We start from the raw sequence: 27,778 nt of genomic DNA, 5'->3' as shown, positions 1-27,778 counted from the left end.
AATAGTTATGCAAAAACAAACAACATATTTGAAAAGTTCGCTATATTTTTCTTATAAACTGTGCTTCCAAAAGCAGTTTCATGAGGCAAGGCTTAAAAGTAGTGAAAAGTTATCTAATCGATTGTTTTTTCTACTTGCTACAAATGTTAAATGTGCAATTATTTAAGGGGCACACCAAAAGCTTGAAGCCATATTTCTAAGAAAAACATTTTCATTCATTTAAGTCGTTTTACAGCTAACAAGGACTCATTCGATCAATTTGTTGATGGCAGTTGCCGGAGCTTCTGCCGTTACTTTCAGTGTTGAGCAACACGCGTTTTACGCTGCGCCTGTAGCTTGAGCCGGCACACATGCGTAATGCATGAGACAGCTGATGGAACGAAATGGCAAATGGAACGAGCACAATTCAAACAATTTGATTATTTAAGCAATTTAATTAATTAAAGAAGCGCTTTAAGCATACATCATATACGTCGATAGGATTGGATAGAAAATGCGTTTGGAGTTTAGCTCTCGTTGCCTTTGGTGGCTCACTCATCCAGCACGCTGTCCAGCCACTGCTCCACATCGTTTTTGCCGGCACTCGTTGGCGTCGCCGGCTGCACCACCGGCGAGGCAATTGGCAGTGTTTGGCCCGAGGCGATGGTGGTCTGCGCCAGCTGCGTATCGGTCAGCGCCAGCAGCTCGTCCAGCTCATCGGGCGCATCTGTTGCAGCGCCCGTCGCCGGCTGCACCTGCTTTGCGGACTTGGCAGAGGGCGCACGGGATTTGCCGGCGCTGCCAATGCCATTCGATTCGCGTAGCACACGCTCCTGGTATATGCGCTCGGCGCGCTCAGCTGCTTCGTTTTGGGCCACAATCTGCTGGCGCGTGAACATGCTGGTCGAGTAGTCCATGCGCTTGTAGAACGGAATGGTTTGCAGGCCACAGTTGAGCAGACTGAGATTTAGCGTAAAGTAACTGCTGGCCGCCTTTGTGTGCAGCTGGGTCTGGCCTTCGGCTATGTTATTCCATTCCTTCTCGGCGCCAAAGCTGAAATGGCCGCCGCCCATGCTGGGAAACTGCGACATCTGCTTGTAGTCGCCGGCCCGCAGCTGGGCGCGCGCATTCTCATCAATGGGCGTGCCATCGACCAGCTGCTCCACATCGTCTGTGTCCGTTGGCGGCAGTGTGTCGAGCATATCGCGGTTCTTCTGCGGTGCCAGCGAGCGGGTGCCGCTCGACCAGCCCTTGCGTGCGAAGCGCGGCTCATCGCTGGAATCGGCCACATCCACAATGCTGCGTACCGCCGTTGTTTGTGGGGAGCTGGAGGATGTGTTGCCGCCACGCTGCGGTTGCTGCTGCTGTTGCTGTTGTTGTTGTTGTTGCTGTTGCTTGTGGTAATATTTATGCTGCTTCATATTCTTGCGATTGCTAAAAATTATATGTATTTTTATTTGTGTTAGCTTGCAGAGACTTGCAACGCTTGCGGTTACGTATTACTTACTCCTTGGATCGATCGTCCTTGCCGTACATTTTGGCCTACTTGCGGTATGTGTGTGTGTGTGTGCGTTGGGCAAAGAAATAAAAATTCAAAAATCGTTTGTTTACGTCTCAATGTATTGTTGCTGTGGCAGCGCGCACAGCTGTGCCGGGACCCGCCTGTAAGTGTGAGTGAAACGGCTGCGACGAACAGCTGTTAACTCTGCCCGATGCTGCTAACTATCGATATCGATTATTAACACACATTTAATCGACGTTAACGAATTGGATTTTGCAGTTGTTATTAATCAGGTTGAAAGTTCGAAAATTAATATTAATTAGCACATTTAGTTATGCAAACAATGGTTGACAACTATTATACAAATTCTAATAAATCACAGCGCACTTTATTGTTAAGCATCAATTTTTCCTACTGGCCCCAATTTTCAATTTCGCTAAATAGCATATTCAATAAAACTCTTTAAATGAACTTAATATTTTATTATGTATATGTTTTAAGTATGCCGCATTAATTGCGAGAAAAATACCAAGCAGTGAATTTTTTGCGCAAAAATCGATAGTTTGGAACAAAACACCGTAGCAAAATAATCGATAGAATATTAAACATTTCCATTCACAACGGCAACTATTATTATTATTTTTTTTTTCATATTTGATATTTGAAAGGCGACGTAGCAGTCAGATTGCGTTTGGAGCAGATGTTGCGTTTTGTTCAGAGTTTGCGGCTCAGCAACAGTTTGAAAGCGCCGGAGCTGTCAGCGGCTGCCGCTGAGATTTATCGGCAATGTTTCGCTGAGCTGGCGGCCACAGCCGGTCTGCTTGAGCGGCACATGTCCAACGGGGACCAGCAGCAGCAGCAGCAACAGCATCAGCAGCGGTCCGCTTTGCTGCACTGCTTCGATGCACAGCCCAGTAATCAATTGGAGAGCATAGCGCCCAGCGCCGATGATGTCTGGATCTTTGGCTATGGCTCGCTGGTGTGGAAGGCGGACTTTCCCTATATCGATCGCCGGCGCGGATTTGTCTGCGGCTATAAGCGTCGCTTTTATCAGCACAGCATCGACCATCGCGGCGTACCCGAGAAACCAGGACGCGTGGTTACCCTGCTGCCGGGCGACATGGCCGCGGACCGTGTCTATGGTGTCGCATATCGCATAGCGGCCTCCCAAAAGTCCCAGGTGCTAGATCATCTGGATTACCGCGAGAAGAACGGCTACGAGCGCTGCAACTTGGAGTTCCACGAATATCCAGCCGCCACAATGCCCATCGAGGTCATTATGTATGTGGCCACGCAGGCAAACGATTCGTATGCGGGCCACGTTTGGCAAGTGCCATGCATTGCCAAGCAGATCTTTACCTCAGCCGGTCCCAGCGGTCCGAATCGCGAGTATTTATTCAATTTGTCGATAGCCATGCGCGAACTGTTTCCAGATGCCGTCGACGAGCATCTCACCGAGCTCGTGGACTGTGTACAACGCTACATCGAGAGCGAGGAGCCGGTGCTGCTGGAGCGGGCACTGAGCGCTGAGATCGCAAGCATATTGAGCGAATGCTTGGCCAAAGATGCGACAGTGCCGCTGGAGGAGATTGCGCAGCGCTTGGAGGCGTTGCGTGCACGTTGCCAACGGCCTGGCTGGCGTGAAAAGTTGCTTAACCAGGAATTGCAGGGTCAGATCTCTTGACCGACTGCAATTCCATGGGATGAGCTTCTGATTTGCTGGTTTTCTTCAGTATCAATCCTTTAGTGTACATGATTTGTAAAATATTTAAATATACATATACATAGAAAATGGGTAAAGATTGTTAATCAAATCGTTACTTCTTAATCGATGGGAAAATGGGAAGTGTATTATAAATTTTTTTTTTTTTTGATAGCACATTATTCACAACCGTAACATCTTTGATTTATGGCGATATATCGATGGCAGCTCATTCGATAAGTAGATTCGGCAAATTTAAATTCATAAAAGTATTCCGATAACGAGTTATTTACATTTGATATTAATATTATTTTTACTATACTATTTAAAAAAAAATAAAATGTATGTTTGCTGTCGGAAGTGTGGGAAAGATAATTAGGTATTTTGCATAACCAGCAAAGCAATATTATTTAAATAATATTTATCTTTTTGTTTCTAAAGCATTTAAATTGGCGCCAAATAAATGAACGATATCTATAATGAAGTGCCATCGATAAATGGTTCTTATTTCGAACCAGTGGCGATATTTAATAATTATTTAGAATTCATCGTCAAGTTGCCGCACAACATTCAGCAATTTTGCTAAAACTGAATTATTGTTTTGAGGCTAAAGTGACTGTATATTATAAAATTCTTAACAAATGTAAGAGCTACTGCCTTAAAATTGACCCAGCCCTGACTTAAACGGATATTCTTTTCCTACTGTAACTTAAATATATAGCCACCCTTTTATTTACGATTAATCGATAACAAGTATCGCATTAAAAGTGTAACATATCGGAGTCCACGATATATCAACAATTTTAATAGCAAGTGCCATTTTGGCCTACAGGTAATTAATATTATTTAAGTCTTAGCAAATTTGCATAATTGATACAGTTGTAGGCGCAATTTAGCATGATTTGCTTGCGCCGCTAAGCGTAAGCATTTAGGAATTTATACGCCAAGACGTCGCGAAAAAAAAACAACTATCTCTGTTGCACTGGTGCCGGCTATGTCAAGTTTATTTAAATTACAGATTGAGAAGTAAAGATTAAAGATTTAAGATAGTGACACCGGGAGCAAAAGCTGTGCTTAACACGTTTTTTTTTTTTTCGTTTCTTGCTTTAGCTTTATTGACTTCCCCTTGCTTTTGGGCCAATTCGGTGCCGGCTCCATTGGTCGCAAAATGTCTGACGTGTTCCATTTAATTGTCAAAATTTCAGCTTTAAATGACAACTAAAACTGTATTTTAACTCGGATATTATTTATGTATGATTATTTCAGTTAGGACTATCCAAAGAATTTCTGTGCTGTTATACAATCGACAAACACAACACATCCGGAAGGGAGGATCTGAACGCCTGCGGAGCTGTGTGGCGCTGAAGGGCTGTAAAAATGCGGTTCACATTATTCGTTTGCCTCATCATCGGGGCTCTGTTCTACTATGCTGCTGGCGTTGATCCAAGTAATTTCAAGACCTGCGAGCAGAGCAGCTTCTGCAGGTATGTCACAACAGGCCAACGGTTGCCAGCTGACCTTTCATTCACACAGACACACACACACACACGAACACACCGTTGGTTTGTAAAGCTAAAAGCAAAACGCAAACATTCACTAATACACGAGCATTTGCTTATTAACCCTATATACTCTTGCGTAGGGTATTTGAATTTTGTCATGGAATGTGTAACGCCAAGAATTACATATCGCACAATACGCGACTTTCAAGTTAAAGATGCATATTTATTCGTTATGTTCTAGCTCCCATATTTTGTATACTCCTCACGTGAAAAGAGTATTCAGTATTATATCTTCAATTGTAATTTTGTATTTTAAGCTTTGCCATTCATCAAGCGATATCTGCCTCTGTCTGTCTGTTTCTATAAAAACAAGTCTCTCAGTTTAGAAGCTGTCGTCATGAAACTTGGCAGAGATTCGCATTATTGTTGCCGCCGCGGACAATATCATATATGCAGTTGCTGTAAGACTTAGCTGCCAAAAAGTTGTTGCATAAAACCCATTATTGTTTTTCAAGATATCTTGCAAAACTTGGCATCTTAGGCTTTATTCGCTTTATATACTCCCATATATCATAGCTCTGGTCTCTGGGAAAGCGGGCAACGTGTATTTGTGGCATTGCAATGGCCCCATCTTGATTTGAGTGAATCAAGGGCTAAGTGTTCTTGCCCAACGCACTAACCTAGCCTAACCATTTGGTATACACTCCTCGGCTCGCCGAAGATAGCGCTTTCCCCTTTTCTTGCTTTTAATTCCTTTTCTGCCGCTGCAGACGCTCGCGCAAGGTGCAGAGCTCGGGCAGCAAATATGCGCTGATACGGGGCACACTGAACACGTATACGGATTCGGTGACCGCTGATTTGATCAACAAGGAGAATCATCATCAGTTCACAATGAAGCTGGAGGCTCTGGTCGGCAGCACCTTCCGTTTGCAGATCGATGAGAAGCAGCCGTTGCGTCCGCGCTACCGCGTTGAGCATGCGCTAAAGGGCAAGCCGGAGACAGCACAGATACGTGTTCTGGAATCGGATGAGCTGACTATTACGGCTGGCAGCGCCAAGGCTGTCATACAAGGTGATCCGTTTCGCATTGATTTCTATGAGAACGATGTGCATGTCGTCTCGGTGAATGCCAAGAACTGGCTATACTTTGAGCATTTGCGGCAAAAGGCACAAGCGCCAGCCGGCGAGGCAGCAGAGGGCGGCGATGGGGCACAGCAGGAACAGAACTCGGATGCAGTACAGTCGCCTAGTGAACCAATTGACGAGCCCGGTACATGGGAGGAGAACTTTAAGTCGCATCACGACACCAAGCCTTACGGACCACAGGCAGTTGCACTCGATTTCTCGTTCCCCGCCTCGGAGATTCTCTTTGGCATACCCGAGCATGCCGATAGCTTTGCGCTTAAGTCCACCTCCGGCACGGATCCCTATCGTCTATACAATTTGGATGTCTTCGAGTATATTGTGGACAGTAAGATGGCGCTTTATGGTTCGGTGCCAGTGCTCTATGGTCATGGGTAAGCTGTTTCCTAAATTCAATTCTTCTTTTGTCACACTGAACACCTTTAATTGCAGTCCTAAACGCACCGCCGGCGTCTACTGGCAGAATGCCGCCGAGACCTGGGTGGATATCTATACGACTGAAACGAATGTGGTCTCTTCGCTGGTTAACTTTGTATCGGGCTCTCGAAAATCGACGCCACCATCGGCCCATTTCATATCCGAGTCGGGCATTGTGGATGCTTTCATAATGCTGGGCCCCAAGCCGATTGATGTCTTCAAGCAATACGCTGCACTGACCGGCACACATGAGTTGCCGCAGTTGTTTTCGCTGGGCTATCATCAGTGCCGCTGGAATTACAATGATGAGCGTGATGTGACCTCCGTTTCGGCCAAGTTCGATGAGTATAATATGCCAATGGATACCATGTGGCTAGATATTGAGTATACGGATGGCAAGCGCTATTTCACATGGGACAAATTCAAGTTCCCCGAACCGCTGACCATGATTAAGAACCTAACCGAACTGGGCCGTCATTTGGTGGTCATCATTGATCCGCACATTAAGCGTGACAATGCCTACTTCTTCCATCAGGATTGCACCGAGAACGGCTACTATGTGAAGACGCGTGAGGGCAATGACTATGAGGGCTGGTGCTGGCCCGGCTCAGCCAGCTATCCGGACTTTTTCAATCCGGTTGTGCGCGACTATTATGCCAGCCAATATCACTTGTCAAAGTTCAAGACTGTCACAGAGGATGTCATGATCTGGAACGATATGAATGAGCCGTCTGTGTTCAATGGACCCGAAATTACCGCGCCCAAAGATCTGGTGCACTATGGCAATTGGGAGCATCGCGATGTACACAATCTCTACGGTCATATGCATCTAATGGGCACCTTTGCTGGCCTGCAGCAACGCGATCCCAACCAGCGTCCATTCATTTTGACGCGCGCACATTTTGCGGGCTCGCAGCGTTATGCGGCCATTTGGACGGGCGATAATATGGCGGATTGGACGCATTTGCAGCATTCGATCAAGATGTGTCTGACCGAGGCCGTTGCTGGTTTCTCCTTTTGCGGCGCCGATATCGGCGGCTTCTTTGGCAATCCAGATGCTGAGCTGCTTGAGCGCTGGTATCAAACCGCCGCCTTTTTACCCTTCTTCCGTGCTCACGCTCACATCGATACCAAGCGCCGTGAGCCGTGGCTCTTCCCTGAACGCACTCGGCTAATCATCAAGAGCGCTTTGCTAAAGCGCTACAGCTACTTGCCGTTGTGGTATACCAGCTTCTATGAGCTGGAGCAGACTGGCGAGCCAGTGATACGACCGCTGTTGACACACTATCCGCTGGACAAGGAGGCCTTTGCCATTGATAATCAGCTGCTGGTGCAGCAGCGTCTGCTGGTGCGTCCTGTGATGCAGCTGGGCGTCAGCAAGGTGGATGTCTATTTCCCGGCCATTGATGATAAGAAGAACGGCGACTATTGGTACGATGTGGATACATATCAGCGGCAGGAGCGTGCCGGCTATGAGAGCATACCAGTCGACGAGAATAAGGTGCGTACTTGAATTCCCCTCCATTCTCCCCCTCGGCACTGGTCCCGTACCAATGACAATCAACAATTTCATTTATTTTGCAGATACCCGTTTGGCAGCGCGGCGGCAGCATTGTGCCCAAGAAGGAACGTCAGCGTCGCTCCTCCAAGCTGATGCTCAACGATCCGTATACATTGGTCATTTGCCTGGATCGTCAGGGCAAGGCTGCCGGCACACTTTTCCTGGATGATGAGAAATCGTATGCGTATCGCGATGGCAAACACATCTATGTCAGCTACGAGTTTGCCGACAATCAGCTGACCAATCGCTTCATTGGCAAGCCCCAATACAAATCGGACGCCTGGATCGAGCGCATTATCATTGCCGGCCTGGGCCATGTGCCGAGCGGTGCCACGATCACAGTGAATGGCATCAGCCAGCAGCTGGAGGTGGAACAGCGTAATGGGGCAATTGTTGTGCGCAAACCGGCTGTCAAAATGAATGTTGACTTTGCTCTCAAGCTCAACGTTTAATTGTGGTATTAACTAAAAGTGTCCTGCACAACAAATAGCTTCAGAACCGCCAACTAGCAGGATGAGACATTATTCTTAGATATATACATGATTTTTTTTTTGTATACCATTTATTCTTCTAGTTAATAGTTACACGATTTATTTTTTTTTGTATGGCATCGATTAACTATTCGTAGCAGGGTGCGTGCAGCTCCAGATGAAAGTAAATTCCAATTCCAATAAATGAATTTAATGCGAGTTTCAATAGAGCTTTCAAAAGCTTTTATCTAATCTGCCACGGACTTTGTTTAATCCCCGTAGCATTTCACTAATAATACCGAACCTTCTATAATGTTCAAATTAATTACACTTTTCCATCGAATTAAATTTACTCAAATTACATTTATTTCTGTAAAACCTGGCTTAAAACCGGGTATGTATGTATTGTCTCTTATACCAAACGCAAACCAAGCTTAGTTCACTTTTATGATAACTCCCCTGTTGTGCGGCAAATTCAAAGTAATGTATGTTTGAATGCCCCTCAATGCGATTCTCATGGATTCAAGTGAGACTTATAGGATTTCATGCTTTGATTATAAGTATTATATTAAAAAGTGTTGGAAATTTAAGAAAGTTTACTTTTGTGTGTATTTGTATTTATATGTATATGTGTGTATTTGTACTTATGTATATATGTGTGAATATGTGTGTGTGTGTAAGTATATATGCATTCATGTATGTACGTAAGTATCTATGCATGTATGTATGTATGCATGTATATATGCAAATGCATGTATGTAAAAAAAATGTAGACAAAGTTAAATTCAAGCTGCGCTGTAAATTAAAAAGCAACGTACTTTAAAGTGGTGCCTTACTCCTCGATTCTCAAAAATTCAAGTAAGCCGAGGTTTGCTTGCTTTGACTTTAGTTTGCTTTTTTGTCAAAAAGTGTCGTGTTTATGTAAAGATATGTCTTTTCTACTTTTGGTAATGTTTGTATGCATGTGTGTATGTATTTATGTATATATGTATATACACATGTCTCTATGTCTGAATGTATGTGTATGTCTACAAGTGTATGTGCATGTTATTTCTTTGAGGACCCTACCCGCTGCGCTAAAAATGACTTCCAACGTAAATCGCCCGACTATGCGGTTCTTAAGAATTCAAGTAAGTCCTACAGATTTTCTTGCTTTGATTATAAGTGTTGTGTTAAAAAAGTGTGTTGGCCAATTTCCTTCTGTGTTTTTATGTAAATATATATATGCATGTGTATGTATGTATGTATGTATGTATTGGTGTATATATGTAAGTATGAATGAATATATGTATACAAGAATGTATGTATGCATGTGTGTACGAATGTATATATGAATGTATAAGTGTGTATGCACGTTACTCTTTTGAGAACTCTAGGCGTTGCGCCCTACTATGCGATTCTCAAGAATTCAAGTAAGTCCTACAGATTTTCATGCTTTGATTATAAGTGTTGTGTAAATGTAATTTGAATTGTGCTCGAGATGCATTCGAATATTATTTAATTTTTATTTTCATTTTGGTAAATTACATTCAGGCACGTACGCTGCTCTAGATAAATACCTGTCGATATATAATTTGTTGAAACAAAAATGGGAAAGTACAAACTTGGGAGAAATTTGGAATTTTTTTTTTTTTATGGTTGTTGAAGGCGAATTCTCGAGAAACTGCTCGCTGAACTAATATCTAACGGCAATAAATGATTATAGGAACTATTTTTCGGGGAGTTGCATGCAACCTGATGCTCGAAAAACTCTTCCAGGCATTACACCAATGCTTGAAGAACTATAAAAATATATATATAGACATACGCACAACACACACACATAGAAATCATCGGGCGAGTGCTTTTGTATTTAATGCTCGTCCAGCCGCAAAGTCAGGCAAAGCTCACCCACCGCATCAAGGCGCTCTTGATATTCGTCCAGAATCTCCGACGACAACCCTGCGAACATATCATCCAGTTGACCATCAATTTAATGGTTTGTTACTGCACCTACCTCTTGCTTGCGTGCCTGGACAGCAGCTGCCACATCCTCGTCTTCCTCCGTTGATGACATTTCGGTTTCGGCATCTTCATCCAAATCGCTCAGATCGCCGTCGGCAGCGGCAGCGGCAGCGGCTGTGGCCTCATCCTCGCCAGGAGCGCAGGCGGAGGCAGCGACTGGCGTTAACCGGCTGCTCAAGGCGTTCAGTGCGCCCAATGTGGCTGCAGTTCGTCCAACGAGCTCGGCGTCCGTTAAGCCTGGAGTGGCTCCAACGATTGTAATGACGTCAAGGATTTCAATGTATTGAACGACTCTAGTACCTGTTGCGGCTCGATTCACCAGCTGGACGGCTGCTCGATCCGCCTCCAGCATTGAATCGCCATCCGTTCCGGCCACCTCAACAGCCTGGCCCATATCGACTTGCTGGCCCACATCAACGACTCGATAATCGCAGCGGCTGCTCATCCCGCCCAGCTGATCCCGGCCAGCTATTTGATAGAGTTCAGCGACTCGCCCAGAGCGCCGAGGTTGACCCAATTTGGCGGCACCTTTGGCAGCCTGCGCGGCTTGCCTGGCCTTGAGACTGCGGCCGGGTCGGCTAGGTCGGCTGGGTCGGCTGGGTCGACTGGTTCCAGCCTCGCACAGCATCTCCTCCAGTTCGTCCGTGTATGTGATCAGCGATGTCACCTGTTGTGCCGTAATTGTACGCGTAGACGATGCCGCGCTCGGCTTCCTGACGCCGCGCATCGGATTGCGTCCCTCTCCAGATTTCAAGACTAGACCGCTGCGCAGCTTCATATTGTTGTTGGAAACGTTATATTATGAAGAAAAAAAAAATTATATTATTATAAAATTGTATGTCTTTCTGGAGAGAGAGTTTTATTGTATTTGTTTATTGTACGAGTTGTTTTAGGCGAATGAGCTCCGCTTTTTGCTGGTTCGACTGCCTGAAATTCTTTCCTCTCTCTATGTGAACTACGTTCCGGAAGTTTTCACTATAATACTTATTTCAAAATTTCAATCGTCCTTTTAGTGTTTGCCCAGCATGGGCTTTTATCGCAGGGAACTCGTCTTTCTTTTCAAAAGTTTCCCAGCGACGATCAGAACAAACTCAATTTAGACTGGAAAACTTGAGTTAGCCCTGAAACAGGTGTCCAGCTAAAATGTTAATCAAAAAATACTTGCATAATACAAGTTTTATCTCGGAGAAGGGTATACCCGTTATTATCCTATAGAGACATAGGACGAAATTTCCCATAACTCGCATAGCTCGGTTAAAACTTAACGGATTCTAATAAAGTTTGGCTCTTTGTTCATGGTTTGGCCTATAAATCGATTCAGCATCTAAATCTGTCTACATTATTCTTGGTCAAAATTCATGCCAGAAAATTGTACCCTCAACAATCCTATTCAGACTTAGGTCGAAATTTCCCATAACTCAAATAACTCGGTCAAAATTCAACGGATTTTAATAAAGTTTTGCTCTCTGTTCATGGTTTGGCCTCTTGATCAATTTGGCATCTAAATCTAGCAACATTATTTTGGGTCGAAGTTCATGTGAAAATATCAGATATACCCATGGGTCGAAATTTCCCACAATACGTGTTTCAGCGATTTGGGAAATTTCGCCCGCAACAGTGGTAAATTGGCTTATCATGCGACCTGGGAAAAGCCGGAGTATACCCGCTAGTAAAATATTTATAAATATAATATGATTGAGAATATAAATGTATGAAAAAAGCATATTCGATCTTTGGTTAAGGAGATGATCTGAATCGATCATGTCCGTTTATAGAGGATATAGAATGATGTATAGCAAGAATGCTCAATCATAAAATACACTTGATCAAGGATATAGTATATAGATTATGTATATATATATCGACGAGCTAACTCCATCTAGCCAAGTCTGTCTGTCTCTCTCAAATCGGGCTTGTCTGTTTTATTATTTGATATTTCCATCTAGTTTCGACATATTGAAAACAATTACATTTTGAGAGCTATATGTTCCAAAATCTGTATGCAAATGAAAACTATTTCACTTTTTTGGATACCTATCCCAACTCATACTTAAAGGCCTTTCGCTTTGGTATACATAGACACAAATTGTGCGGGCATTGAAAATTTGATAACGATCGGACTCCAAGCACCGATCGCCATTTTTCATAGTGTGCGGCAAAGGGAAGAAGAAGCACAGAAGAATAAGGTTAGAATGCCCGCGACTTCAGCTCGCCAGCAAGTACAGGGTATCCAGCAGTCGGCTGGCCCGCTCCTTCCTCTCCTCGGACAACTGACCGACTGTCGAGTCGAGCATAGAATATGTTTTATATGGAATTTTGTTTGCCCCTGCCAAAGACCTCGCGCCGAAGCTATCAATTTGTGGACTTTCATTAAAATAATTACAATTCACTTCGGTTGGGCGGACGCAGAAAACTAATTCATTAGCCGGCAGCCCGAACTCCCCTCCCCTCCCATCCCCTCCCCTCCCCCTGCTCCCCTGCAGATGAATAAAAAATGAAAATGAAACCAAATTTGTTGCGAGCTGAAAATCAAATGGAAATCGCGAGCCTCGGCGTTGATTGTCCTTGATGAATGATGGGCTGACAAGCTGATGGACTGGCTGATTGACGGACTGACTGATTGACAGACTGACTGACTGACTGAATGACTGACGGACTGGCGGTGGTGGCTAAAAGCAGCTAAAGCATTTAGCAAAAAGGCAAGATACAAAGTTGAAAATCTAAAAAAAAAAAAAAAGGGAAAAGAGAAAAGAAATAAAGTAAAAATGGAAGCGACACGGGCGACGGGCGGCACATTGCAATTTATATGCAAACAAACAAATAAGCCCGACAAAGCAACAACAAACCAACCACCCAGCGAACCACCCAACCACCCAACCAAACCAACCAAACCAAACCGAACCCCATCCCTCTTGAGCACAGCCCATTGCGCCAGTGTTGAGAGCTCTAGCTCTAAAAGCAGCTAAAAACGGCTGATTTAGCTTGCAGAGCTCAAGCTAGAAATGGACGCGTGCTGGGCTTTTTTTATACCCTGAAACCCATTAAAAATGGGTAAGAAGGGCATAATGTATTTGTGCAAATGTATGTAACAGGCAGAAGGAAGCAGCTCCGACCCCATAAAGTATATATATTCTTGATCAGCATCAATAGCCGAGTCGAACGCAAGGATCTCAGAACCTATAAGAGCTAGAGACTTGAAATTTTAGCTGTAGGTCCTCCTAGTCCCCGCGCAGATCGAGTTTGCTTCCGATATTCGATAACTTGCCCCGCTTCCAAGTAATCGATAAAAATCGATATCGAAATCCTGTTTTTTGAGCAATTCCGGCAAATAATATGAAATAGAGTCACCAAACTTGACATGTAGCTTCTAGAATAGTATATATATATATCAAGTATCTTTCATTTTATACCTATCGAACCTTTTACTTGTTTTTTTTTGATACCTTAACTTGCCCAATACGTTCGAGAATACATTTATTATATTTTTTTTAATTATTCACTTTCTAAAACAAATTTAGGAAGAGGAATTTTGAGATTTGCTTCGATTCCTAAAAAAAATGTATATATTTTTTTTTGGAAATCGCTTCTTTCGAAAGTTTCAGAATAGAAAAAAGTTTGGGATCTGCTTCGTTCAACTATTCGCTTCTATCCAAAATTAAAGAATAGGAATTTCGGGATCTGCTTCGAATGAAAATTGAATATTTTTTAATTATTCTCTTATTTTCCTAAAATTTAATGATAGGGATCTTGGCATCTGCTTCCTTGAGCTATAATATTTTTCAACTGTTCGCTTCTATCCAAAATTAAATAATAGGAATTACTGAATCAGCTTTTATTTAATATAGTATTGTATTGTTTAACTATTTTGTAGTTCAATATCTATGGCTCTACTCTTATTCATATTTTTGTCGACTAGCCTAAGATTTTAGTTGATGGATTTGATGGATTGTAGTCGAAAGCTTAATCCAAAAAAAAGGTTTTTGTCCTGCAGCCTAACTTTAAAGATCGAGTTGATCGGACCCGTACGCAGTCTAGGCGCTTCGTGTCACGGAGAAAAACACGAGTCAAGCCCATCTCTAGTTGAGTTGCCAAAAAAAAAATCGGTTTTACATTGTGCCCAGCGGACAACCGCTGAAAGAAGCCAAATGCTAGCTAGAAAATAGCAAAATTGTCAACAATAGCGCGTGAATCTTGTTCCCAGCTGACAACCGCTGAAAGTAGCCAAATATTAGCTATAATATAGCTGAATTGTCAACAATAGCGCGTGAATCTTGTGCCCAGCTGACAACCGCTAAAAGTAGCCAAATATTAGCTATAATATAGCTGAATTGTCAACAAAAGCGCGTGAATCTTGTGCCCAGCTGACAACCGCTGAAAGTGGCCAAATGCTAGCTAGAAAATGGCTAAATTGTCAACACTATCTTGTGAATTGTCTCTTTCTGGCTGCCTTGTTTCCCGCTGACTGCTGCCGGCTGCTGCATGTCCTCAATTCTCATTCTCATTCTCATTTCAATTCCCAATCCCCTGTCCTTCAATACTCCATCTACACTCACGCTTCTCTGCTCTCTCTCTGTGTGTGTGTGTGTGTGTGTGTGTGTGTGTCTCGTTCGTTGAACATTTCAATCAACGCTCGAGTGAAAATTGAAAAAAATAAAGGCAAGGATAATGTGACTGCGCTTGTGTCTGTGGTTGAGTGGGTGAATTGTGGGGTTGGGCTTGTGGTTGGGCTTTGTGGCTGTTGCCTCCTAAGCGGAAATGGATGCGCAACACTTAAGTGGCACAAATTGTGCGCCATGTGTGTCTGTGTGTGTGTGTGTGTGTGTGTGTGACTGTGTGGAGACGTTGCAAGCTCTGCAACTATTCACAGATTGCGAGTCTATAGTAGTATATTACACACGTGTACAGGTGATATCTAGCGCTCGGTGGGTTGTGGGTTGAGCGACAAAGCGCGACAAATCCTGTACAGTAAAAACAGAGATTTGCCAAGCTTAGACAATCAAATTTGACAAACGTAGCGGCAATAAAGTTGATGTCGGGCTACGTGGCATTTGTACTAAGTGCTAAGAAGTGTGGCAACATGTCAATGGTAATAAGCAGTAGGGAGAAGTGTGGCAACATTGCATTTACACTATGTGATAGGAAGTTTAGCAACAAGGTATTTGTAATAATCATTATGGAGAAGTTTGGCAACATGTCATTTGTAATAATCAGTAGGGAGAAGTGTGGCTACATAGCATTTGCACTGAGTCCTTAGAAGTTTGGCAACATAGTATTTGTAATAGATGATATCATGAAAATTGCCAATATAACATTTGTACTAAGTGATATGTACTGAAAAGTGCGGCAAAGTGGAAAGGCAATGCAACGAAATTTGGCAACATAGCATTTACTTAAGTAAATGCCAATGAAGTGCCATTCGGTATTGTCTCAAGCGATGCTTATAAGATTGTCAACATTCAATAAAGATTAATAAACTGAAGCTTGCCAATATTGCAAAGTTGATACTGTGAAGTATGGCAACGTAACACTTATTTAAAGAATGATCTTGTGAAGTTTGACAACATACCATTAATAATAATATGATAACAATAAGTGAACTTTGTCAACGTATTAGAGCATGCTCTGAAGCTTCGCAATGTCGCAAAGCAAATGTTAATGTTATGAAGTTTGGCAACGTAGCAAGTAAATTAACTGGGAACTTAATTAATAGTTTAGCATCGTTGCATAGGCAAAAATTTGAGTGTAGTGCAGTCTGGCAGCGTACCACTAGTTCTATTTTAATGGGGTGCAATTTGGCAGCGTAGCACAAGCAACAATTGTAGTACTTTGCAGTTTGGCAACGTAGCAAAAGCGAAACTGTTACTGCTGTGCAGTTTGGCAATGCCGCAATAATAAAATTTGGCTTATGTGCAGTTTGGCAACGTAGTATAAGCAGAAATTTAAGTGCCGTGCATTTTAGTAACGTAGCATAAGCAAAGATTTGAGTGCTGTGCAGTTTGGCAATGCTGCGATAGTAAAATTTGGGTGCTGTGCAGTTTGGCAACGTAGCATATGCAGAAATTAAGGTGCTGTGCAGTTTGGCAACGTAGCATAAGCACAGATTTCAGTGCTGTGCAGTTTGGCAACGTAGCATAAGTGGAAATTTAAGTGCTGTGCAGTTTGGCAATGGCGCACTGCAGTTGAAATGGGTCTCGCTTAGAAAACTAGATGATGCACTGCCGCAGTGGCAGTGAGTGGCTGCTGGGCGCTCCGAGTGGCAACAGCCGCTGCTACACGGCGCTGGCCCCACCCCCAACCCGAAGACATTGCCATAACAACCGTTAACCGAAAACACATTTAAAAGCAGAGCAAACCAAACAAATTTCATATCAAAAAAAAGAAAGAAAAAAAAAAGCGACGACCAGCAGCAAATCCAAAGTGTAAACATTCACAGCCTTTGTGCGGAGCCACTCTGAGGAATAGGCAAACACTGGCAATGGGGGCGGCGGCGCCGGGGATGGGTCTGTGATGGGGGAGGCGAGGGGGAGGCGAGACAATGCGCCTCACAGGCAACAGCCAACAGCTTCCTTCCGAGCTGACGCGCTGCGCTGGCTCCTGACGTTTGATGTGCAGCTCCAGACGGACAAGTGTGTGTGCGAAAGGTGGTCTAAGGGAAGGGAGGGGGGGGGGGGGGGTGAGGGTGTGGGTGTGTACTATGTGTGTGTGTGTGGGGTGTGTATCTCTAACAACGCGCCCAACGACCGACTGACAAACGGCAACAGCTAACACGGTATTTATTTCCAAACAAGTCGAAAAGGATACAAAAAAAAAAAATATATGTATGTGTGGAGAAGAAAAGGAACATCATGGATGCGGATGCGGATGGCACACACATTGCAATTGCTTGGCAACACCAGCAGCAGCAGCAGCAGCCGGAGGAGGAGGAGGAGGAGCAGGGACTGCAACATGGGAAAGTCCTTTGGGGGGTGTCGCTAATGAAGTCGCAAACAGGCAGCCGCAGTCAACGTTGCCGCTTTGCATATTCATTAAAAAGCAAAAATATATAAAAAAAAAATATACAAATAAAACGTTCTAGTTGAGAGACTAGAAGATACCCTATAATCGACATCTAAAGAGAGACATCTATATATATACATATATGACCTGATTTTCTAGTTCTTCCTATCTTCAAGCTTCTTGCTTCAATGTTTTCAAGGTGATGCCCAAAGAAAAAATGCATTGGTATCGCTTTTGTATCTTCCTATGCGATAGATTTTCCAGTTTTTCCTATCTTCAAGCTCCTTGCTTCAATGTTTTCAAGGTGATGCCCAAAGAAAAAATGCATTGGTATCGCTTTTGTATCTTCCTAAGCGATAGATTTTCTAGTTCTTCCTATATTCAAGCTCCTGGCTTCAATGTTTTCAAGGTGATGCCCAAAGAAAAAATGCATTGGTATCGCTTTTGTATCTTCCTAAGCGATAGATTTTCTAGTTCTTCCTATCTTCAAGCTTCTAGCTTCAATGTTTTCAAGGTGATGCCCAAAGAAAAAATGCATTGGTATCGCTTTTGTATCTTCCTAAGCGATAGATTTTCTAGTTCTTCCTATCTCCAAGCATTTGGTTAAAAGTTTTCACAGTGATGCCCAAAGAAACAATTAATTGTTATCGCTTTTTTATCTTCCTAAGCGATAGCATTGCACTCATTTAAGAATTTCAAAACTGAGAGTTTAATTTTGCCTTAGACAACAAAAGAAAGGACTAATGAAAGCGGAATCCAGTCAAAATAAACCTACATAAATATCGCTTTTTTATCTTCCAATGCGACAGCATTGCATTAACTCAACGAGAGCCAGAAAAAAAGGAGCGAAAAGTGTCCTGATTATACGTACAATATAACTTCAATACCTTAATCCCTTGGCGAGATAGGTAGATTTTAAAACTATATCCAATTTTGAAAATTTATGACAAGGCTTGAACCAAAACCAAGCCATATGAGCGAACCGAATCTATGGGCAGGAAGCTGGTTCGAGCCGTGAATTGAACCAGCGACTTTTTTATTTGGGTTCAGAGCTGTCGTCTTCTCTTATTTCTCATCCCCCAAGCAAAACGTTTTGCCACTTCCATTTGACAGCTTTCCTTCTATTAGTAAGCTTTCAATAGACAAAGAAGACTTATTTCCGTTGAGAGTTAGGAATGCGATAAAAGGGCGATATAAATATCCATAAAGCGTTAACTACTGCTGGAATAGCATATTCAAGGAAAAAAATCATCCTTTTCTCAACAATTTGTCCATTGCATTTCTTATTGCGCATATGCCCGAAATTGTTCGGTTACAGGGTATAGGCAAAAAAAGAAGGAAGAAGAACAGAGAGAAGTAAAACGCAGCTCTACATGCTCGCATCCGCACGCCTTTATTGTAATAGAAATTATAAGCTTACGGCCCGGCCACACAATTGGCGGGCCCGTCGTTTTAGCAACACGTTGCCCATTTCCATTTGCCGTATCCCATTTTCAGGAGCTTCTTTTGTTCTCGCTGCTAAACGGCCGCCGGCCGCTCGCCGCAGTCTCGTTTTATAAGTTGTAATGAAGTGCGGCAACGTTGCATGGAAATGGATATTGCTCGTATGTGAACTAAATAATTGCAACTGAAATACATACGGCAACGTTGCACACGCTGAAGCTGTGTTAAGGAATGTTAATTGGATAAAAACAGTTCGAAATCTGAAAACCTTATTTACTTATTTCAGTTTATTTTGAATTGAGTTCATAATTAAAAATACAATAAAAAAGTGTTGCGAAATATCAAATGTGCCTAAATATCAGGGTTGCAAGGAACTCAATGTGCAAATTGGCAACGCTGCAAATATAGAAAAGCTTAGATAACTTGGCAATTAGAATCACGAGAATACTCAAAAGTTTATTAACTTATTTCAGTTTCTTTTCAATTGACTTGACAATTAAAAAACACTTAAAAAGTGATGCGAAATACCAAATGTGCCTAAATATCAGGGTTGCAAAGAACTTGGTACGAAATGGTTCGTCTCGATTTGCAAATTAGCAACGCTGCAAATGGAAAATGTAGATTAGATAACTTGGCAGTTTGAATCACGAGATGTCTCAAAACTTTATTAGCTTATTTCAGTTTCTTTTCAATTGAGTTGACAATAAGAAAGTGTTGCAAAATACCGAATGTGTTCGTCTCAAAGCCGGTTTACAGCTTTGCCTGATATTTGCTTAAAGCCGTACGAAACTACGAGACGCTTATTATTCTTGCGGCGCGTTTGGAGGTTATGTGGGTCAAGCTCCCAATTTCAATTATGGATCTATTTTATCCTAATTGTGTAATGCAAAAAACAATTTGCTGTAGAATTGATTTGGAATATATAAAAAATAAAATAGCACTGGCAACTAAGTTATACATACAAAGACTGTACTACATCTACATATGTACACTTGTCGCTGCCTGAAGCCCCCAAGGTCTTTGAATACAATAATATTGTTGTGTGTATTGTTTAACGCAGCTGAAATTCGTCAACGTCGCTCAAAATGGGCGGCTGTGTGACCAGGCGTAGGAGAGATTTGTCATTGTGAAGTGCGGCAACATCGCACTGATCAGCCAACTAAGCCATTCTCAAGAGATAATGCGCGAAGTTGCGGCGCCACGGCCGCAATCCTTTTTTAGAAGCATGCCACAAGGGTGGCTCGATTGCTTGCCGCAAAATAAGCGACTGTGTGACCAGGCGTAGGAGAGATTTGTCATTGTGAAGTGCGGCAACGTCGCACTGATCAGCCAGCTAAGCCATTCTCAAGAGATAATGCGCAAAGTTGCGGCGCCACGGCCGCAATCCTTTTTTAGAAGCATGCCACAAGGGTGGCTCGAATGCTTGCCGCAAAATAAGCGACTGTGTGACCAGGCGTAGGAGAGATTTGTCATTGTGAAGTGCGGCAACGTCGCACTGATCAGCCAACTAAGCCATTCTCAAGAGATAATGCGCAAAGTTGCGGCGCCACGGCCGCAATCCTTTTTTAGAAGCATGCCACAAGGGTGGCTCGATTGCTTGCCGCCTCGGCTTAACACTCTGCTGCTGCTGCTGCTGCTGCGCACCACCAACAGCTGGGAGGACACCCACCCAAAAGGCGGACTGTTGCTGGCGGCTTCTGCTTACGCCTCGTTTCATTTTCAACAAATTCATAATTTTAAAACCGTGCCGAATGCTCGAGCTGGTTCGTGCTCGCGTCTCTGAAACGGATTCCGAATCGGATTCGTTTGCCGTGCGCCGTGCGCCGTGCACCGTCTGCCGTCTGCCGTCTGGTGTCTGTGTCCTGCCGCATGCGGCATGCGGCATGCAGCATGCGGTTGCCTTCACTGCCGTGGCGTTCATTTCATTTGATTTTTAACTGTCATCGACGCCAGTTCAGTCCACATCCACGGCCGCAGTTCCGATTCCGATTCCGGCAAAACTTGCTTATCATATCGCGATATTCATTTTTTTTTTTTTTTTTAATAAATATATATATTTATATTTTGATTGCTTTTTGTGAATGTGCGCAATCGATGGACAATCGATTATAAATTAAACAGTTTGTGTTATCGAAGATCAAACGGTGAGAATTGATTAAAACAATATATATAAACAAAATATATAAACAAAATATATGTTAAACGTTCAAACGGGAGTATATGAAAGTTTTATGCGAAAAGTTTGTTAAGCGCACCGAAAAAGTTAATGAATTATTTATTTCAAAAAATAGCCGCTGTTTTCATCAATCTATAAATCCCAAGTAAAGTCGAGCGTATTAAAATCAATTCCTGAGATCATTTTCGATTCGAACTTTTCTGGACTTGTAGATGGACACGAAAACCATATTCTAGAAATAAATGTGTTGTAGTTTTTATGGTTTTTTTCGTTTTTTATCGTTTTTTAATTGTAGTCTAAAAACACGCCACAAAAATGTGCGTTTGATTCGTTTAATGGTTCAAACCCATCGGCTGCCTCGAGTTTCGGCTCCGAACTTTTAAAATGTTGCCACACTTGTTTTTTTACCATTTTCAAGAAGGCAATTTAATAAATTATTAATAAAAGTTGGTCGAAATTAGTTAGCATATTTCCAAATGAACAAATTCGGAAATTATATTTTTATATCCAACATTTTTGTTATATAAATAAGATCCGATTTGGGTTCTGGTTCTGCTTAGCTGATGAGGCAGAAAAGCAAAACTTGACATTTTTATCAATAAATCAAGCAGCAGTTGCTGGCGATTTTGACTCTCTGGAAAAGTGATAGCTATTGTAAGCCCTGACATGTTGGCCAGAACTATAAATTATCCTCCTGCTCTCCTGTCGAGTACTCAAAATATTTCCATTTGACTGTTCTAAGAATTTAGTATATTCAGTATATTCAATATAATATACCTTTATATATTCAATATTAAAATATTTTACTTTATGAAAAACTAGTTGGTTTTTTAATATTATAGAGCCAAGTCGAAACACAGCGAATTTTGCAATAATATAACTATAATTAAATATAAAATAGCATAAATAGCTATAACTATATATAAAACTAGTTATTATTGCGTATATAGTTGAAAAACCAATTAGTTTTTTAGTTCATTAGAAATGTTCTATTGGAAAACATAGGAAATTCGAGGAGGGATTAATAGAACGGAAACTTAGGACGAGGCATGGATTGGAACTGTGAACGGAACCAGCAAAGGAACCACAATTCGATTTGCAGACTTGATGGGAGCCCTGATAAGTTCAACAATCTTAAGATATAGCTCTTAATTATATAATACCTTGGCTGAATCAAGTGCTGAGAGCATTTGAAGACATGTGATTAAGCATAGGACTAATAGGAGAGAATATGACAAAGTTAGGTTCGAGTCCGAGGCCGATTTCATAAGACCGAAACTTAAGAGGAGACAATAGTTGAAGAAGGATCCACATAATTAGATTTGCAGCCTATTCAACAATTTCTAATCTTAAGGCTTAACTCTCTATAATATTAGCTTGGCTGAGCAAGTGCTGAGACGATTTGGTCTAGCGTGGAACTAATAGGATTTCGTTGATGGTTAAATAAATAAACAGATAAATAGGTAAATAAATAGCCGGAGTTAGCAGACCATGAAAAGCTCTGTGCACACAATAATGCCTAACATATCAATTTGCCTAACCCAAACAGAGAGCGTTAAGCTCTCAATTCGAGAGTGAACCCTGTCGGAAAAATGAAATCCGAAATCCGAAACCCGTAAACCTGAGATCTACCAATGCGAGAACACAAAATGCAGCCAAGCGTCAAGGATTGCAGTGCACACCCCACACACACCCCTCACACACCCCACACACACCCCGCACACACATCAATCTCGGGGAACTGTCCTTGCCAAGGACCAAAATAAAAAAGGGTTCAAATCAAATTCGATTAGGGTAACGATGTGTTGGCTTACATGGCCAGGACCTCACGAGCTAAATGAGATTTTGTCGAGCACGGAGCTACCCCAAAAAGCGGTCAGCCCATTGCCACTTCAACTGCGCTGTGAATGTGTCCTGAAGGTCCTGGAGTGGCACACTCACACGGGCGCACACACGCACGCACACACATGCCACAGGAGCCACAAGTGGCACATTATTTTAATTCGCAGTCAAACGTTGTAACGTTTACACCAAACGACGACAGCAACAAAAACAACGACGACAACACTTTAGCAACAATTTCAACTTTGGGTGTGTGCCTGTGTGCCTGTGTGCCTGTGAGTGTGTGTGTGTGTGTGTGTGTGTGTGTGCGTGTGTGGACAGCCAATGGACAGGGCCAGTCACTGCTGTGCCTGTCACAGCTTAAATGCTTCAGCAGCCATGGTAAACAGTGTTGAAATGCAAAGAAAAACCTAATTATGGCGCCCCACGTTGGGCGCCAGTTGGTTAACAACATTTTTGGCGCCCCACGTTGGACCCTAGCTAATTTATTGAGTTATTTATGCAATTTGGTTGCAGTTGACATACTCCCATTTCATTTTTAGCGGCCTCGTCTAACAAGGTTTTTGTTCATTTTTAGCGCCCTACCTTGGGCGCCACTCTGATTGGCGTCGCATTTACGAAGCTCGTTATGCAGTTTGTGTGCAGTTGGCGCATTTCTATTTCATTTCTAGCGCCCTCATGTGGGCGCTTGTCGATTGACAGGCTGTTTTAACATTTTCGTTGCCCCAAGTTGGGAGCTTCAATGTTTTGGAGCACATTTATGGCGTTATTTTTCCAATGATTGGCAACATATTTATGGCGATAATAAGTTCTAATGAGTAGAGAAAATTCAACTGGCTAGTTTTGCAATTTGTGTTAAATGATTTGATTTACAGCGCTCCCCGTTGGGCGCCATTCATTTAATAAACAGTATTACGTTTTTCGGTCTATGCTTTAAGCATATTCGGCTTGATGTTCCAACGTGCTTCGTTTTCCAACGGCCTTACCTAGGCGTTCGTCAAATTTCCTTGCTCTCATAATGTATTTAACGCCCCAATTTGGGCGCTTCGCTGAGTCACATTTGAGCTTGGTTATATTGAACGTACTTCCACATCTATTCAGTTTTCATGTAGTGTTAGTTAAAAGTGTTTATTCTTGCCGTATTCCCAATTGGATACCATTCCGAGTTGAAATTAAGTTAAATTAAGTAGCCCCTCGTTGGGCGCCAAACGAAGCGCTTTATAGAGGGCAACATAAGATCTTAGTGAACCAATTCTCTATTTTTTTCTGTGATTTTGGTTATTTCAGTTGGGAATATAAATATGTGTACTTTGCAGCTATCCAAATACTATAAGCTATTTGTATCAGTTAGTTATGATAGAGGGCCCTGCATTGGGCGCCATTCAAATAAGTTTAGTTTACCAAATCTTTAACAAAAGGGTGCAAATGTTTTGCCGGGGTGGCTTTGACCTCTCGCCCGAACTACGAGTCTGTCAGCGTACCAGCCATGGACTAAGCCTTGTTTGATATGCCTGTAATTATGTTATAAGGTTGTTCCCGTAAAGTGTCAGTTAAGTGGATGTGCGTCTGTGTGTGTGCGTGTGTGTGCGTGTGTGTGTGTGTGTGTGTGTGTGCCCGAGCACAGCTGAAGCGCCTTTCATTGAGGGTTGTCCGCAAAGGGGTAGATTTTGATTTGATTTATGTTCAAGGTATACGGCATACACATACATACACATATCAATCAACAGAGAGCTGCCCGTGCTGCGCAGCAGGGTTCGAACCGTTGCGGTTCAAACCCCAAGCTGCAATTTGGTTTCACCATTAACGCAACCTTGAACTCAACTAGTTGCCGAAATGAATCGTATGTCCTGAATCTGCTTGACTTTGATCTATGCTCCTTATACAGAGAGAAGCAATGATTTTCGTACTTGAATCAAGAAAAATCAGACTTGACTTAAGTATGCAATGCTTATTATAAGCTTGACTTTTTAAGTACGAGTTATTCGGCTCAATTTGGAGCTCATTAAAAGAACAGAATCCAAGCCCAGAAACAAAGCCCAATCTAATATTAAAACAAACCCGAGTTTAGCTTGAAATAGGCTTAAATTAATCTAGAAATTAATCCAGCTTGAAGCCCATTTAAACGATGATATCAATTGTTCTAGTTGTAGAACTTTTCTCAGCATATAGAACCGAATTTCTGGAGCAACTGAATACAGATATTAAGTATGTTTATAATAGGGCCAGCTATGCTGGACTCAGTGGGACAGTAATCGAATGAATATTTTAACATTTGGCCTATAATTAGAAGTTGTTCGCAGCAAAAAGAAAACTGTTCTGTTATGCAGCAAAAATACATATTAAACTTAATTTGAACGAGAAGTAAGAATATCTTCGGCACGTCGAAGATTTAATGCCCTTGTCTTTTGCAGATATGATATGATATGATATGATATGATATGATATGATATGATATGATATGATATGATATGATATGATATGATATGATATGATATGATATGATATGATATGATATGATATGATATGATATGATATGATATGCTATGATATGATATGATATTATATGATATGACATGATATGATATGATATGATATGATATGATATGATATGATATGATATGATGAGTTTGATGAAGATAAGAAGATAAGAAACATCTTTTGCAGCGATCGTTTATATGGCAGCTATATGATATAGTAGTCCGATTTGGAAAGTATTCTGCATATATATATGAGAATAGATATCTTGATAAACAAAAAAAATTCAACCGAATTGTTCCTAGGGCAGCTATAGGATATAGTGGTCCGATCCGGTCGGTTTCGACATGTGAAAGCTTTGAGACAGACACACAAGGCTATATAAAATCGAGTGTTGCTGCTGATCTAGAATATATATAGGCTTTAACTGGTCGGAGATGTCTCCGATGTCACGACAAAATTAGAATAGCCTCGCCAAAGTGTATGGAAAGGGGATTTGCACGCTAAAAAGAGCTGGGAGCTGGTTCAAATCCTGAATAATATATTTAGCAGCAGCTGCAAGAAAAAGCGCAGCAGTTGCTGCTGCTGGCTTTAATTGTTGCTGCTAACTATGCAAAAGTTTTATTTTTGTTTGCCGCAACACAAACACGAAGTTGCAGTTGTTGCAGTTGTTGTTGCTGTTGTTGCTGTTGTTGCTGTTGTTGCACTTTTGCCAGCTGCGCATTAATCTCAGCTGCAGACTTAACTCGCGCTCTTGGCCAAGTTTGTCGACTTGGCCATAAAAAAGTTGCCGCCAGCTGCTGATTGAATATTAAAATGCTGCTCGGCCAGCAGACGCGGCCAATTAAAGCTCTGCCGCATCAATCAGTGCCCAGCGGGCGGGCGGGCGGATCGGATGCTGGGCGGTTGGGCGGTTGGGCGGTGGGCCACGCCTTAATTAGCATAATCTAATTTCAACTTGGTCGGAAATGTGTCGCGGGTTCTTTGCGGCTGCCAAAAAATGCAAATCGAGCGCCCCGCTCGACGCCGCTGGCGACAGTTAAAAACTTTTATATTTTTACAACCAAATGAAAGAACAATAAAAAATATTTTAAATTAAAAACCAAAAAAAAAAAAAATATATATATATAGTAGAAGTAGCAGCAAAATGGAAAGCAACAACAAGTTGGCAACAGCCGCGACAGCAGCAAAAACTTTTTTGAAATGTGAAAATGAAAGAGCAACAAGACAAGGCTGGGGATGTAGGGGTGGAGGGGGGTGGGGTTGGGGGGGGGGGGCAGATGGGCGTTTAGAATTGACAACGACAGGATACAGGCAGGCAGGCTGGCAGGCTGGCAGGCAACGTGTGGATGCCACATCAACGGCCACACGGCGACAAGTGCCTCAACAGTTTGGCAGGCGAACACAACAATTGAGTTTGTTACACCCCCCCCCCCCCCCTGCCACTGTGTGTGTGTGTGTGTGTGTGTTGGTGTGTGTGCTGCAGTCTAGTGTGCGTGTGGCAACTGTTGAAACATTTAATTTGCTGGAATTTAGCGCGTCATGTAAGCTTATTAACAGACTAAGCGCAAGTGTGCGTGTGTGTGTGTGTGTTGGTGTGTGTGTGCGAGTGTTTTTCTGTCGCCTGTTTTTCTATGCAAATTTGTGAGTGAGCGCCACACAAAGCACGTGCCTCAAACAACGTAATCCACACAGCGCCCTTGGCTGCCTGTGGAAGGGGTGGGGTGTGTGCGGGGGAGGGGGGTGGGGGGTAGGAAGGAAGAGGCGCACATTGTACAAAAAGATTTGGCCATGTGTATGTGCATTATAACAGATTTAAGGGATTTGCAAGTGGAAACAAGTGTTTTGAGAAGTACTTAGGCAACAGTTCTGCTCAGCTAGGCAGCGACTGTTCATGTAAATGAATGTGACAATTTACATAAATACGTCCTGTTAATTGTTAATATTACTCAATGTTAAACTAACAGCTATATGTTACGTACAATGTTCAGTTGTGCAGCGACTGTTAATCTAAATGAATTTGTCATTTGCATAAATATGTTATGCTAATCATTAAGAATATTCTATGTAAAACTAACATTTATATGATATGTACACTGGCTACATATATTCATTAATTTATAAAAAGCAATAGCATGTTATGTAAATGGGCAACACAATAACATTTCTATGTTATGTTAAATGATCATGTTAGTGCGTCATTAACATAGGTATGTGATGTTAATAGTTTATCTTATTACATGTAAAGCAAAAATGTTTCATAAAAACGTTTCTTGCGAGTTTTCCACAGTTTTCAGTGGCATTTCCTAAAACGTAAAAAGTAACTGGTAACTTTTGAAAAGAAATGAAAAACGTTCCACAAATAATAAATATTTTAAACGAATAGGAATATATGCAGGATTCATAAGAAAGCCTTAACATTAAATATGCTTAATATCCAAATCTAAATCTCACTTTATACTATTCCATGTTATTTCGTTGCTATTTAAACAGCTTTTCTTGGGTACACACAGACTGCGAGGCAAATGGGAAATCATTTTTAATTGCCATTAAATGGAAAATGAAGA

At 42.2% G+C, this 27,778-nt stretch overlaps 4 protein-coding genes across 6 annotated transcripts; 2 read left to right on the top strand and 2 right to left on the bottom strand.

Moving 5' to 3' along the window:
• Nucleotides 1-414: 414 nt before the first annotated feature.
• On the bottom strand, nt 415-26,819 carry Aven (Apoptosis and caspase activation inhibitor). 2 transcript variants are annotated; one of them, XM_064684550.1, is made up of 3 exons: nt 26,805-26,819; nt 1,487-1,528; nt 415-1,413 (listed from the first exon to the last, which is right to left on the bottom strand). In XM_064684550.1, exons 2-3 carry the CDS (start codon nt 1,513-1,515, stop codon nt 531-533), a joined length of 912 nt encoding a protein of 303 aa, XP_064540620.1. In that variant the 5' UTR covers nt 1,516-1,528; nt 26,805-26,819; the 3' UTR covers nt 415-530. The 2 variants fall into 2 exon arrangements, with proteins under 2 accessions (XP_064540620.1, XP_064540619.1); XM_064684549.1 differs by lacking the exon at nt 26,805-26,819 and having other exon boundaries at nt 1,487-1,660.
• LOC135430001 (putative glutathione-specific gamma-glutamylcyclotransferase 2) lies at nt 2,103-3,294 on the top strand. Its single transcript, XM_064684544.1, has one exon. The coding sequence runs from the start codon at nt 2,181-2,183 to the stop codon at nt 3,162-3,164; it is 984 nt and encodes a 327-aa protein (XP_064540614.1). The 5' UTR covers nt 2,103-2,180; the 3' UTR covers nt 3,165-3,294.
• Nucleotides 3,906-8,527, top strand: GCS2alpha (glucosidase 2 subunit alpha). Its single transcript, XM_064684531.1, has 5 exons — nt 3,906-4,014; nt 4,449-4,666; nt 5,455-6,201; nt 6,260-7,745; nt 7,829-8,527. Exons 2-5 carry the CDS (start codon nt 4,560-4,562, stop codon nt 8,255-8,257), a joined length of 2,769 nt encoding a protein of 922 aa, XP_064540601.1. The 5' UTR covers nt 3,906-4,014; nt 4,449-4,559; the 3' UTR covers nt 8,258-8,527.
• LOC135430007 (uncharacterized) lies at nt 9,761-11,172 on the bottom strand. 2 transcript variants are annotated; one of them, XM_064684555.1, is made up of 3 exons: nt 10,580-11,172; nt 10,272-10,516; nt 9,761-10,216 (listed from the first exon to the last, which is right to left on the bottom strand). In XM_064684555.1, the coding sequence occupies exons 1-3, from the start codon at nt 11,055-11,057 to the stop codon at nt 10,151-10,153; spliced, it is 789 nt and encodes a 262-aa protein (XP_064540625.1). In that variant the 5' UTR covers nt 11,058-11,172; the 3' UTR covers nt 9,761-10,150. The 2 variants fall into 2 exon arrangements, with proteins under 2 accessions (XP_064540625.1, XP_064540624.1); XM_064684554.1 differs by having other exon boundaries at nt 10,272-11,170.
• Nucleotides 26,820-27,778: the final 959 nt, after the last annotated feature.

This window comes from Drosophila montana, unplaced genomic scaffold (assembly GCF_035044405.1).
Source record: "Drosophila montana isolate Dmon_TW-CO22-7 unplaced genomic scaffold, ASM3504440v1 contig_2781_1, whole genome shotgun sequence".
Lineage (NCBI taxonomy): Eukaryota > Metazoa > Arthropoda > Insecta > Diptera > Drosophilidae > Drosophila > Drosophila montana.
This window is presented reverse-complemented; position numbering and strand designations above follow the sequence as displayed.